The sequence below is a fragment of the Hyperoodon ampullatus genome (genome assembly GCF_949752795.1).
Source record: "Hyperoodon ampullatus genome assembly, chromosome: 8".
Taxonomy (NCBI): domain Eukaryota; kingdom Metazoa; phylum Chordata; class Mammalia; order Artiodactyla; family Ziphiidae; genus Hyperoodon; species Hyperoodon ampullatus.
In genome coordinates, this window is record NC_136921.1 from 92,165,006 (window position 1) to 92,180,592 (window position 15,587).

The following is a 15,587-nucleotide window of genomic DNA, read 5'->3' on the forward strand; positions in this document are numbered from 1 at the left end:
CCTGTGTCTCCATACCTTTGAAAAGCACACCTTTTTTCCATCCAAATTTGTTTTAGCCACACTAGACAGTTCCACAGTGTTTTTAGTAAAGTGTGAAAAAATCCTTCTTTTTTTTTTTTACATCTTTATTGGAGTATAATTGCTTTACAATGGTGTGTTAGTTTCTGCTTTATAACAAAGTGAATCAGTTATACATATACATATGTTCCCATATCTCCTCCCTCTTGCGTCTTCCTCCCTCCCACCCTCCCTATCTCACCCCTCTAGGTGGTCACAAAGCACCGAGCTGATCTCCCTGTGCTATGCGGCTGCTTCCCGAAAAAATCCTTCTTTAAATGACTGACAATTCACTTAATTTGCTTTGAAAGTTAAGACTTTTCATTTGTCAGGTTTTCTTAGCATGAGATATGAACTCATAAACAGGTGGTCTGGGAACTGGACCAGTTTTTTTTTTTTTTTTTTTTTTTTTGCAGTACACGGGCCTCTCACTGTTGTGGCCTCTCCCATTGTGGAGCACAGGCTCCAGACGCGCAGGCTCAGCAGCCATGGCTCATGGGCCCAGCCGCTCCGCAGCATGTGGGATCTTCCCAGACTGGGGCACGAACCCGTGTCCCCTGCATCGGCAGGCGGACTCTCGACCACTGAGCCACCAGGGAAGCCCTTGGACCAGTTTTAAACCTAGTGCTGAGAGCCAAAAGATGGTGCAGAAGGAAGGCAGTGAAATGACTGCCTGAGAATATTTTCCAACGAGAGGTAAATTAATTCTTCCAGGGAACCAGAATATCAATTGGTAAATTACTACCTACCAGGCACCAGATGATAGATAATCTGCTTCCTTGAGTTAATTTATCTCATTGGGGGAACCCACCACTCCTTAGAGACTAAAGTATATTGGTTCCACCTGGGACCAGGTCCAGTATTAATAATAATTTTCAAATGAACTCTTCCAGACCCTTAATTCAGCCATTAGGAAGAAGACTAATAACTAAAGGAATGCCACACCATAATTCTGCCCAGCTTTCTTTGCCTCAGCCTTGCCCCATGGATCAATCACAGGCTGGTGTACTGGGGCCTGGGGAAAAGTGGTTGGGAGCTCTGGAAAAGTGGTCATCTGGATCCAGCCACACATCTAGCATCTCTCAGGGAAAGAAATGTAGCTATTATGAGCCAGTTACAGTAAAACCTAATGTGAAGTCCAGGAGAAAGTTGGTCTGAATTTGAGGATCTTGATTATTTTGAGAGTGCATTTTACTACTTTTAAAGGACATAAAGTAACTTAACACAATTTATAGCTAAGAGAGTGACAAAGCCAGCCAGGTCAGCTTTAATAATAATAATAATAAAAGTTAATTTGCAATCAGTGTATTGCTTATATGTAAATTGGCCTTCTACGGTGCCTCAAGGGTTTGGTCTCTAAAATAGATTAGTCTCCCTAAAATACTACTTGTACTCCTTGTTTAGGGAGGAATGGTATTGATGGGAAAAAAAAAATGTAGAGGAAGAAAGGACTGGAGCAACTTTCTTCAGGCTATCTAACCTCTCTGTGCCTCTGCATTATTTGGAAAGTGGGGTGGTGATGACATCTGCATCTTTGCCTTTCTGATGGGCAGGATGGGGTGGGGCGGGGGGAGCGTCAGGGCAGAGCCTGAACACACCACTGCTTGGTTGCATTACTGTTATTCTGCGTTCTTCAAAGAGAACCCCCAGAGTGAAGTGCAGCCGATGTATTTTGTTTGTATGAAGACAAAATCTGAATTAGTGGGGTTTGTTTTCCCAGAAAAACAAGCAAATGGCCTTCTGAGAAAACCCTGACCTCCTGTATATAATCTGTTATTACAAAGGTGAGAATGTCTGGCCTCAGGGGTGTAAACCCATCATATTACCAGTACAGAAAAGATAGTCTGACCCCAGTTTCCTCCTGTTCCTACTTCCCTCTGCCACAGCACGCAGCTAAAACATGGCCTTCATAGGAAAATTCCAGAGCCACAGATGCTGGGATACTGGTTTCTGTCAGAGTTACTGAGAGCCTAACCCTTGATGTTTCATTCCCAACTGCAAATACATCTCCCCCAGCGGGTTTGCCTTCTGCAGCTGCACTCAGGTTCCAGAGTGCTGACTCTCCTTTATGGGGTTGAAGAAGGCTTTCGTGATATTGCAAAAGACACTCTTTCTCAAGATAGGCTGGAGGAAAAAACCTCCATATTTAATGATGCTATTCCAGCAAAGCAGGGCCTTAATGATGATAATAATAATAATTAATGGCACAGCTAGAGAACTGACAAATAATGGGGAACAGATGATCCCTTCCTGGCCTCAAAAAAAAGTCTGTACGCCTGCAGAAAATTAAGCAGATCCTTTCTTGGCAATTTCAAACTCAGACGCCTCAGCCAGAGTCAGTTAGCGGTTTTACTTTTTTTCCATGGAGAGCTAAAAGTATAAAAGACCAACTACTTCTAACTCCTGCAATGCCACATGAAGCAAAATAAGGCACATGGCTGCAGCCCTGGGTCTCAAGTTTAGTTGCAGTTCTCACTTTCAAATCGGTCCCACCAGCAATTTTAAGTTCTTATCTTTTATAGGTTTCTCAATTATGCGAATAAAGTGTAACTTTCTCACCCTGTTTCTACCATCTTTTTAAATGGGTTTCACAAAATGGAGATGTTGGGCCACTCACCACTTGGATCTGTTAGTGGGCTTCTGTATTGTTAAGAAAGGTAAGGCCATGCTCTGGTGACAAGCTGTGGCAGTCTGCTAAGTGAATCTGAAAAGCCTCCTAACCAATAATAAAACCCAAATGAATCAGCTCAGGACGAATTTGAACAAGGTCCTTGGTCAGGCATCTGAAGGAATTTTTAAAAAGCCACAAAGAAAAGGTCCAATAGTGCCGATTCTCTGTATCTTCCTGTGGCATTGCAAAGAAAGAGAAGTAGCAAACATCATTTCATTGGTTTTCTTTCAAGGGGAGAAGCAGAATGTTAGGTCTGTACCTCGCTTTGAAGGATCATCACTGCGTGGTTGAAATGGTGATGCTCTAAGGTAGCAGAAGTTCCATAGAGTTGGGCCAGGGCAGAGCCGCTCCTGAAAGAGGACAGATGTGTGAGTGACCAAGGCCCTTCACCCGTCAACGATCCCCCGACACTGGCTCTTTGGATCAACGTTTTTCTCCTGCTTCCGCAAAGGACCATGAGCAGATACATTCTCAGGTAACCACCTGTGTAGTTCACGAATGTATTAAGTAAACGTTTTGGGAATCTTCTCTGTGTTAGGCTAGATGCTGTGGATGATACGACCATGAAAAAGACACAGCCTACGCTGCTAAGAAATTTACAGACTACTAAGGGAGATGAGATGTGGTCCTAAGGGAAAATAATACACAGAGCACATAATATAAATACCACAGAAAATGTTCCAGGTCCAGTCAAAGTGCTTTGGATGATCTGAGGACAAGAGACATAATTCCTGGCTTTGGGGATCAGGATAGGCTTCATGAGCTAAACCTTATAAAGCTTCTGAGTGTCCAGAACGAATGTCATATACCAAATGTATTTGTGGCTCCGTGGGAAAAGACCTTGTGACTATTATGTAGAACCCATGTGATCTGCTTTACATGTAAGGTTGACAAGCTTCTACTATGGTTTTCCAACCTACAGTCACACTATGATATCTCAATGTCAAACTCCAGAAAGTTCCCTGGATTTGGAGTCAGAACTCAGCTCTTGGTAATAGTTTCGGGTCATTACTTGGTTGCTTTAAGCATCAGTTTCTTTGTCTCTAAAATTATGATAATACTCTCTACCTCACTTGTTATTTAGGAGCATACAATAAAATACTTGTAAGTGCCTATCATAGTGCCTGCCATGTAGTAGACTGTAGTCTATAGTAATTATTAATCAACAATGAAAACACATAGATATTTCCATTTTAAATAAAATGTTAATTGATACTCGAAAGGATAATTTTGAATTATCTGTATATTTTGCTTATGTAGAACAACCCATTCCTCAACAATGTCAGTTTGGCAAGTGCTCATTTAAAATGTTCCAGTGTGTTCATTTCCAATTCTCCTGAAGTAGCATTTAGAGCATCTTAAGAGTTGAGAGAGGGAGCCGGAGGAAGATGGCGGAAGAGTAAGACGCGGAGATCACCTTCCTCCCCACAGATACATCAGAAATTCATCTACACGTGGAACAACTCCAACAGAACACCTACTGAACGCTGACAGAAGACCTCAGACCCCCCAAAAGGCAAGAAACTCCCCACATACCTGGGTAGGTCAAAAGAAAAAAAGAATAAACAGAGACAATAGGTTATGGACGGGACCTGCACCAGTGGGAGGGAGCCGTGAAGGAGGGAAGGTTTCTACACACTACAAGCCCCTTCGAGGGCGGAGACTGCAGGTGGCGGAGGGGGAAAGCTTCGGAGTAGCGGAGGAGAGCACAGCAACAGGGGTGTGGAGGGCAAAGCAGAGAGATTTTGGCACAGAGGATCGGTGCCCTCAGGCACACACCAGCCCGAGAGACTTGTCTGCTCGGCCGCCAGAGCGGGCGGGGCTGGGAGCTGAGGCTCCGGTATCGGCTTTCAGTCGGAGCGCAGGGAGAGGTCTGGGGCTGGCGGCAGGAAGAGACCCTGAAGGGGTTAGTGCTAGCCCGGAGGGAGTCCGGGGAAAGGGTCTGGAGCTACCGGAGAGGCAAGAGACTTTTTTCCCTTTTGTTGCCTGGTGCGCGAGGAGAGGGCATTCCCCTCCCTCCCCTCTGCCTGAGTGAGCCAGAGCCCCCGAATCAGCGGCTCCTTTAAACCCGTCCTGTCTGAGCGAAGAACGGACGCCCTCCGGCGACCTACGCGCAGAGGCGGGGCCAGGTCCAAGGCTGAGACCCGGGAGCTGTGAGAGCAGAGACAGGGAAATCTCTCTGTGCAGCCTCCGAGGCAGCGGATTAAAGCTCCACAGTCCATTTGATGTGCCCTGCGTCTGTGGAGTGCATGAATGGACAGCGAATCATCCCAAATTGAGGAAGTGGACCTTGAGGACAAGATTTAAGACTTTCCCCCCCTTTTTTTTTCCTCTTTTTACAACGAATTATCTCAAATTAAGGAGGTGGACTTAGCAAGATTTCAGACTTTTCGCCCTTTTCCTCTTTTTACAACGAATTATCCCAAATCGAGGAGGTGGACTTGGAGAGCAAGATTTTTGATTTTTCCCCCTGCTCTCTTTTTGTGAATGTGTATGTGTAATCTTCTGTGTAAGATTCTCTCTGTAGGGCTTCCCTGGTGGCGCAGTGGTTGAGAGTCCGCCTGCCGATGCAGGGGACACGGGTTCGTGCTCCCGTCCGGGAAGATCCCACGTGCCGCGGAGCGGCTGGGCCCGTGAGCCATGGCCGCTGAGCCTGAGCGTCCGGAGCCTGTGCTCCGCAACGGGAGAGGCCACAACAGTGAGAGGCCCGCATACCACCAAAAAAAAAAAAAAAAAAAAAAAAAAAAAAAAAAAAAAGATTCTCTCTGTATAGCTTTGCTTCCACCATATGTCCCAGGGTTCTTTCGGTCCGTGTTTTTTTTCAATAATTACTTTTTAATTTTAATAACGCTACTATATTTCATACTTTATTCTATTTTACTTTACCTGCTCTTTCTTTTTTTCCTCCCTTCCCTTCCTCCCTCCCTCCCTCCGCTCCTCCTTTCCTTCTTTCTTTTTCTTTCCTCCATCCCTCCCTCCCTCCCACCCTTCTTCTTTCCACTTTCTTTTTCTTTCCTTCCTCCCTCCCTCCCTCCTGTCTTTCTTTCTTTCTTTCTTTCCTTCCTCCCTCCCTCCCTCTCTTCTTCCATTCACTCTTCCTTTTGCTTTCATTCCTCCCTCCCTCCCTCCTTTCTTTCCTTTCTTTCCATCCTTCCTCCCTCCCTCCTTTCTTTCTTCCTTCCTTCCTTCCTTCCTTACTTCCCTTCTTCCTTTCTTTCAATCTCTCTTTCTTTCTTCTACTAATTATTTCTTTCTACTTTTTCTCACTGTTATTCTGAGCCGGGTGGATGAAAGGCTCTTGGTGCTGCAGCCAGGAGTTAGTGCTGTGCCTCTGAAGTGGGAGAGCCAACTTCAGGACACGGGTCCACAAGAGACCTCCCAGCTCCACATAATATCAAGCAGCGAAAATCTCCCAGGGATCTCCATCTCAACACCAGCACCCAGCTTCAGTCAACGACCAGCAAGCTACAGTGCTGGTCACCCTATGCCAAGCAAATAGCAAGGCAGGAACACAACCCCACCCATTAGCAGAGAGGATACCTAAAAACATAATAAGGCCACAGGCACCCCAAAACACACCACCAGACGTGGACCTGTCCACCAGAAAGACAAGATCGAGCTTCAACCACCAGAACACAGGCATTAGTCCCCCCCACCAGGAAGCCTACACAACTTACTGAAACAACCTTAGCCACGGGGGACAGACACCAAAAACAACGGGAACTATGAATGTGCAGCCTGCAAAAAGGAGACCCCAAACACAGTAACATAAGCAAAATGAGAAAGCAGAAAAACACACAGCAGGTGAAGGAGCAAGATAAAAACCTACCAGACCTAACAAATGAAGAGGTAATAGGCAGTCTACCTGAAAAAGAATTCAGAATAATGATAGTAAAGCTGATCCAAGATTCTATTTCCCAGATCCAAAATCTTGGAAATAGAATAGACAATATGCAAGAAACAGTTAACAAGGACCTAGAAGAACTAAAGATGAATCAAGCATCGATTAAAAACACAATAAATGAAATGAAAAATACTCTAGATGGGATCAATAGCAGAATAACTGAGGCAGAAGAACGGATAAGTGAGGTGGAAGATAAAATAGTGGAAATAACTGATGCAGAGAAAAATAAAGAAAAAAGAATGAAAAGAACAGAGGACAATATCAGAGACCTCTGGGACAACATTAAACGCACCAACATTCGAATTATAGGGGTTCCAGAAGAAGAAGAGAAAAAGAAAGGGACTGAGAAAATATTTGAAGAGATTATAGTTGAAAACTTCCCTAATATGGGAAAGGAAATAGTTAATCAAGTCCAGGAGGCACAGAGAGTCCCATACAGAATAAATCCAAGAAGAAATACGCCAAGACACATATTAATCAAACTGTCAAAAATTAAACACAAAGAAATCATATTAAAAGCAGCAAGGGAAAAACAACAAATAACACACAAGGGAATCCCCATCAGGTTAACAGCTGATCTCTCAGCAGAAACTCTACAAGCCAGAAGGGAGTGGCAGGACATAATTAAAGTGATGAAGGAGAGAAACCTGCAACCAAGATTACTCTACCCAGCAAGGATCTCATTCAGATTTGATGGAGAAATTAAAACGTTTACAGACAAGCAAAAGCTGAGAGAGTTCAGCACCACCAAACCAGCTTTACAACAAATGCTAAAGGAACTTCTCTAGGCAAGAAACACAACAGAAGGACTATACCTACAATAACGAACCCAAAGCCATTAAGGAAATGGGAATAGGAACATACATATCAATAATTACCTTAAATGTAAATGGACTAAATGCTCCCACCAAAAGACACAGATTGGCTGAATGGATACAAAAACAAGACCCATATATATGCTGTCTACAAGAGACCCACTTCAGACCTAGAGACACATACAGATTGAAAGTAAGGGGATGGAAAAAGATATTCCATGCAAATGGAAATCAAAAGAAAGCTGGAGTAGCAATTCTTATATCAGACAAAATAGACTTTAAAATAAAGACTATTAGAAGAGACAAAGAAGGACACTACATAATGATCAAGGGATCGATCCAAGAAGAAGATATAACAATTGTAAATATTTATGCACCCAACATAGGAGCACCTCAATACATAAGGCAAATACTAACAGCCATAAAAGGGGAAATCGACAGTAACACAATCATAGTAGGGGACTTTAACACCCCACTTTCACCAATGGACAGATCATCCAAAATGAAAATAAATAAGGAAACACAAGCTTTAAATGATACATTAAACAAGATGGACTTAATTGATATTTATAGGACATTCCACCCAAAAACAACAGAATACACATTTTTCTCAAGTGCTCATGGAACATTCTCCAGGATAGATCATATCTTGGGTCACAAATCAAGCTTTGGTAAATTTAAGAAAATTGAAATTGTATCAAGTATCTTTTCTGACCACAATGCTATGAGACTAGACATCAATTACAGGAAAAGATCTGTAAAAAATACAAACACATGGAGGCTAAACAATACACTACTCAATAATGAAGTGATCACTGAAGAAATCAAAGAGGAAATTAAGAAATACTTAGAAACAAATGACAATGGAGACACGACAACCCAAAACCTATGGGATGCAGCAAAAGCAGTTCTAAGGGGGAAGTTTATAGCAATACAATCCCACCTTAAGAAACAGGAAACATTTCGAGTAAACAACCTGACCCTGCACCTAAAGCAATTAGAGAAAGAAGAACAAAAAACCCCCAAAGTTAGCAGAAGGAAAGAAATCATAAAGATCAGATCAGAAATAAATGAAAAAGAAATGAAGGAAACGATAGCAAAGATCAACCAAACTAAAAGCTGGTTCTTTGAGAAGATAAACAAAATTGACAAACCATTAGCCACACTCATCAAGAAAAGAAGGGAGAAGACTCAAATCAGTAGAATTAGAAATGAAAAAGGAGAAGTAACAACTGACACTGCAGAAATACAAAAGATCATGAGAGATTACTATAAGCAACTCTATGCCAATAAAATGGACAACCTGGAAGAAATGGACAAATTCTTAGAAATGCACAACCTACCAAGACTGACTCAGGAAGAAATAGAAAATATGAATAGACCAATCACAAGCACTGAAATTGAAACTGTGATTAAAAATCTTCCATCAAACAAAAGCCCAGGACCAGATGGCTTCACAGGCGAATTCTATCAAACATTTAGAGAAGAGCTAACACCCATCCTTCTCAAACTCTTCCAAACAATATCAGAGGAAGGAACACTCCCAAACTCATTCTACGAGGCCACCATCACCTTGATACCAAAACCAGGCAAGGATGTCACAAAGAAAGAAAACTACAGGCCAATATCACTGATGAACATAGATGCAAAAATCCTCAACAAAATACTAGCAAACAGAATCCAACAGCACATTAAAAGGATCATACACCATGATCAAGTGGGGTTTATTCCAGGAATGCAAGGATTCTTCAATATACGCAAATCAATCAATGTGATACACCATATTAACAAGTTGAAGGAGAAAAACCATATGATCATCTCAATAGATGCAGAGAAAGCTTTCGACAAAATTCAACACCCATTTATGATAAAAACCCTGCAGAAAGTAGGCATAGAGGGAACTTTCCTCAACATAATAAAGGCCATATATGACAAACCCACAGCCAACATTGTCCTCAATGGTGAAAAACTGAAACCATTTCCACTAAGATCAGGAACAAGACAAGGCTGCCCACTCTCACCACTCTTATTCAACATAGTTTTGGAAGTTTTAGCCACAGCAATCAGAGAAGAAAAGGAAATAAAAGGAATCCAAATTGGAAAAGAAGAAGTAAAGCTGTCACTGTTTGCAGATGACATGATACTATACATAGAGAATCCTAAAGATGCTACCGAAAAACTACTAGAGCTAATCAATGAATTTGGTAAAGTAGCAGGATACAAAATTAATGCACAGAAATCTCTGGCATTCCTGTACACTAATGATGAAAAATCTGAAAATGAAATCAAGAAAACACTCCCATTTACCATTGCAACAAAAAGGAGAAAATATCTAGGAATAAACCTACCTAAGGAGACAAAAGACCTGTATGCAGAAAATTATAAGACACTGATGAAAGAAATTAAAGATGATATAAATAGATGGAGAGATATACCATGCTCCTGGATTGGAAGAATCAATATTGTGAAAATGACTCTACTACCCAAAGCAATCTACAGATTCAATGCAATCCCTATCAAACTACCACTGGCATTTTTCACAGAACTAGAACAAAAAATTTCAAAATTTGTTTGGAAAAACAAAAGACCCCGAATAGCCAAAGCAATCTTGAGAACGAAAAACGGAGCTGGAGGAATCAGGCTGCCTGACTTCAGACTATACTACAAAGCTACAGTAATTAAGACAGTGTGGTACTGGCATAAAAACAGAAAGATGGATCAGTGGATCAGGATAGAAAGCCCAGAGATAAACCCACGCACATATGGCCAACTTATCTTTGATAAAGGAGGCAGGAATGTACAGTGGAGAAAGGACAGCCTCTTCAATAAGTGGTGCTGGGAAAACTGGACAGGGACATGTAAAAGTATGAGATTAGATCATTCCCTAACACCATACACAAAAATAAGCTCAAAATGGATTAAAGACCTAAATGTAAGGCCAGAAACTATCAAACTCTTAGAGGAAAACATAGGTAGAACACTCTATGACATAAATCACAGCAAGATCCTTTTGGACCCACCTCCTAGAGAAATGGAAATAAAAACAAAGATAAACAAATGGGACCTAATGAAACTTCAAAGCTTTTGCACAGCAAAGGAAACCATAAACAAGACCAAAAGACAACCCTCAGAATGGGAGAAAATATTTGCAAATGAAGCAACTGACAAAGGATTAATCTCCAAAATTTATAAACAGCTCATGCAGCTCAATAGCAAAAAAACAAACAACCCAATCCAAAAATGGGCAGAAGACTTAAATAGGCATTTCTCCAAAGAAGATATACAGACTGCCAACAAACACATGGAAGAATGCTCAACATCATTAATCATTAGAGAAATGCAAATCAAAACTACAATGAGATATCATCTCACACCAGTCAGAATGGCCATCATCAAGAAATCTAGAAACAATAAATGCTGGAGAGGGTGTGGAGAAAAGGGAACACTCTTGCACTGCTGGTGGGAATGTGAATTGGTACAGCCACTATGGAGAACAGTATGGAGGTTCCTTAAAAAACTAAAAATAGAACTACCATATGACCCAGCAATCCCACTACTAGGCATATACCCTGAGAAAACCATAATTCAAAAAGAGACATGTACCAAAATGTTCATTGCAGCTCTATTCACAATAGCCCGGAGCTGGAAACAACCTAAGTGTCCATCATCGGATGAATGGATAAAGAAGATGTGGCACATATATACAATGGAATATTACTCAGCCATAAAAAGAAACGAAACTGAGCTATTTGTAATGAGGTGGATAGACCTAGAGTCTGTCATACAGAGTGAAGTAAGTCAGAAAGAGAAAGACAAATACCGTATGCTAACACATATATATGGAATTTAAAAAAAAAAAATGTCATGAAGAACCTAGGGGTAAAACGGGAATAAAGACACAGACCTACTTGAGAATGGACTTGAGGATATGGGGAAGGGGAAGGGTAAGCTGTGACAAAGGGAAAGAGAGGCATGGACATATATACACTACCAAACGTAGGGTAGATAGATAGTGGGAAGCAGCCGCAGAGCACAGGGAGATCAGCTCGGTGCTTTGTGACCGCCTGGAGGGGTGGGATGGGGAGGGTGGGAGGGAGGGAGATGCATGAGGGAGGGGATGTGGGAACAGATGTATATGTATGACTGATTCACTTTGTTATAAAGCAGAAACTAATAAAAAAAAAAAAAAAGAGTTGAGAGACATTCCGAGAATCCTATGGTTTAAAGGACAGTCATGGGATGGCAGCCAAGGACCCATGAAGGTCCTTATGTTCCTTCTTGCTAATTGCAGAGAGTGTGGACATTGAAAGGGCAATTTGGCCTTAACCTGGAAATGCCAGAGATTGCCCGATCACAGTCTGCCCTTTTAGTGAGAGGAGCAAAGACTGCATGTAATGCCATGTGAGGGATTTCAGTCATAAGGTGCCCTCTAGCTCCAGCATGAGGCGGCCCAAGATCACGGCCGGTTTGGGGGTGCGGGAGACCTGTGATCTCTGGAAAGACTCAGAGCTGACCACATGTTGGAATAAAACAGCAGGGTTATGGGTTATTAGGAATAGGGTTAGTAAGCAGGGTACTAGACTTTAATCAGGTGGTGTTATTTCTTTAAATCTTGCCTTAATCTATATCATTTAATACGTGAAAGTTTGTTAGGCTAATCTTAGCATTAAGTGATTAATATTTAACGTTAGTCACTATTTTTCTAACATAGAGTTCATTTTTATGAAAATACATTTTTCAAAATGCACACTGTATTGTGTCTTAGCTGTATTTGTCTTGGCTTTTGAAATTCTAGGATGTTTTATATGCATGTCAAATCCAAATGCCTGGCATGGAGTAGGTGCTTAAAAAATATTAGTTGCTTGGCTATAAGGTTGTGGTGGTATGTCTAGAGATTATAGTTCAAACTGAAGGTTGACCATAATAAGTGTGTTAACATTTTAAAATAATGTTATTAATAAAAATAGCTCTCATGAGAAGTACCTGTCATGAACTAGGCAACATATTAACACCTTAATATATTACTTCATCTAGTCCTGACAACAACCATGAAATAGGTATTATTTTCTCATTCTACAGATAAGGAAACCAAGGCTCAGAGAAGTTATGCTACTTTTCCAAGGTCACAAAACTAGTAAGTACCAGTTCTAGACTGGAAGCCAAATTATGAAGCTTTTTCTCATTACATAATGAGAAAGATAATTATAACTTATACATTTCTGATATTCAGTTCTCCATTTTTGCCAAGCTGGTTGTCATCAATGAAAGAAGGTTTCAAAATTTAATTCAGAATTCTTCTGTATAACTGCTAACCACAGGCTCAGATTCCTGTGATTTGTTTCTATTAACTAGCCATGCCAGATGTGCCCCAGTTACTGGTATGAATCCTGATAAGAGAGTCATTGATGTAAAGTAGGGTCAAGATGCAAAATATCATCTCTTCCTTTATCAGGTTGGTTTAGCAGACCTCACAAAGTTAAATCAGCTACATGATAACAAGTCACTAAATATTTTCTTTTTTCAGGATGAGTAGGATGTTTCCTCCTTTAACCAGGGGACACCTTGTAACAAAAACACTGGTGCCTCCTATGCTGCCCTCTCCTCTCCCCCAGATCCACATGGATTCTGAGCTGCTGCATTTCATCAGAGGGCTCTCAGGGTGTTTGTGCAGATGCATCTGATGGCCCACGGTTTGAGCATCTTCATCCTCACATTCTCTTTGTTCCTTTTAGTAATTCCATCTTACATTGTCCCCACCCTCACACAATACTGATTTAATCACAAATATGTAGATTTTGCAACAGAACCAGACTAATGCTATGAAGAGACTGTGATTGATTGATTGATTCATTCATTCATTCACCTAATTAGGATTGATGACTACTGCAATGGGGGGCTGTGGGCATGTGGGATACAAAGATAAAGAAGACATGGCTCTTACCCTCAGGAAGCTCACAGTCCCCTGTAACTGCACAGGAGACTTTCTCTGTCCAGACTTGCACTTACAATGTCACCTTCCTGCAAGCAAGGTGCCATCTTAGCATTCACAGGATGGAGCATGATACTAACTCTACTTTTTTTGTCTAGAATGAAATCATCTAAGCAAGAATGCTTCCAATTCCATGTGGTTCCTTTATTTACATTACTAGGTTTGGTCTCTGTCAGATTTTCTAAGACTGCAAGACATCCTGGTGCTTTCTCTCTCAGTCCAAGGCTCACTGAGAATGCGCCTACACCTGCCATTACTCATGCACATGCTATGAACCTCCTAGGACCGCAAGAGTGAAGTCCGTGGTCAGAAAACTTGATAAAAGTGGCAAAAATTAAAATCTGTCTGTTAGGATAAACTTTATCAAAATATATTCTACAGAATACTAGTTCTTTGGAATGTTAAATGGCATTACAGGCAGAAATAAAAAGGGTCCCATGGTTAAATATGTTCGGGAAATGCTGGGTTTAAAAAGTTAAACTGTTTCTTTATTATAGGATTTCTCTGTGGCATCAATATGTGAAAATATGCACTGTGATTCTGCAGGAAGGGGACGTAATATGCAGTATTGACCAATCTTACTTGATCATAAAGCCATTTTTAAAAAAGAGGACATGTCTTTCATGTAATGTACTTTATGTAAAGTCATACTGTCATTTTGCATGTAAAATGTGGGAAAAAAAAACCCTCAAATCAATCACATGTGGAAAAAAATTGACTTTAGCACCACACCTCATTTTAATTGTCTGTGGTAAGTAAATCCATCATATCAGTAGCTCCGGGGCACACGCACTATAATTGTGAAAATATTACAGATACATTTAGGGTATGTGGAGATGGGGAGAGAAGGAGAGCAGAAGAGAATCCAGATCCCTTAAGCACAGGAAGATTTATACCTGTGATCTTTCATGATGCTCATTATTGATTAGGTCATCCCAACATACTGAAGTTTTAAATTTGTGGACAGGCAGCACACTGAGGAGAAACTTATTAAAAAGAAAAGTCAGGGCTTCCCTGGTGGCGCAGTGGTTGAGAGTCTGCCTGCCGATGCAGGGGACGTAGGTTCGTGCCCCGGTCCGGGAAGATCCCACATGCCGCAGAGCGGCTGAGCCCGTGGCCGCTGGGCCTGCGCGTCCGGAGCCTGTGCTCCGCAACGGGAGAGGCCACAACAGTGAGAGGCCCAAGTACCGCAAAAAAAAAAAAAAAAAAAGAAAAGTCAACGTGAAAATTGTCCCCATAGGCATCCAGCACTTTGCACAGGCACCAAAAATAAGCGTGTAAAAGGAACCTGCATAGCTATGAACTATGTACCTTCATAACTTCCCTAGATATGCATATTCGTTGAAAAAGAGACAATGGAAGTATGCTGCCATGGCTTTCAGAAAAGACAGGAAACTTTCAGAAGGAAAACTATGAAAGGTAATTAGGAAATTGAGAATTGTTGGGAGGTGGCGAGGAATGGGATTAGGCTGTCATGGCAGATTAATGTGCCCCCGTATTTCACTTCTGGGACCTGGCTGAAAGCGACAAGATGGGTTCTCATTCCCAAGAAATGAGTATAAGAGATTATGCTAGAAATGAATAGAAGAAGTCTCCTAGGAGAATATACTACAAAGCTGCTCGGTACTGATATTTAATCATCAGGGGCAGCTGTAATAGGGAGGGCGCTGAGTGGGAAACACTGTCCCCGGAGAAAACAGGAGAGTGGTGTTAACAGAGTAATTTCAAAGCACTGTGGGATCGCTGCCCTGTCTACCTATCGATCATTCACTGCACGCACTCCAATACTTAAAAATTAAGAATAAAGCATGAAAATGCAAAGGTTCACTTATCAGAAAGGCTAAGAGAATAAATCATACTGTGCTATAACTAAAATCACAACTTTTTATTGTAGAGGCATTTTGCATTTTATATAGTAATTTGTCCCTTGCTAAATGTCTCTTGTTTCTTTATAGCCTTATATAGGAAAAAAGGTAGCATATGCTTTGCCACATAATAATTGGTGCATTTAAATCCCGTTTCCAAATCACTTGAAAGGTTGGAGTTAGACTGAGTACTTTAAGGAAAGGGACTATTATACTTCCCCCACAATGCCTAGCACAGTGCTTCGCACTTAGAGAGCACTCAATTAATGGGGAGTAAATGAGGATA

The 15,587-nt window shown here is 41.4% G+C and overlaps 1 protein-coding gene across 1 annotated transcript in view; it reads right to left on the reverse strand.

Moving 5' to 3' along the window:
• PDE11A (phosphodiesterase 11A) overlaps positions 1-15,587 on the reverse strand; it is a gene marked incomplete at its 3' end in the record, with an annotated part of 451,285 nt that overhangs the window by 61,982 nt on the left and 373,716 nt on the right. The window contains exon 14 of the mRNA XM_079710707.1: positions 2,988-3,078. Coding sequence (XP_079566833.1) covers positions 2,988-3,078 — 91 coding nt within the window. The remainder of the gene's footprint in view (positions 1-2,987; positions 3,079-15,587) is intronic.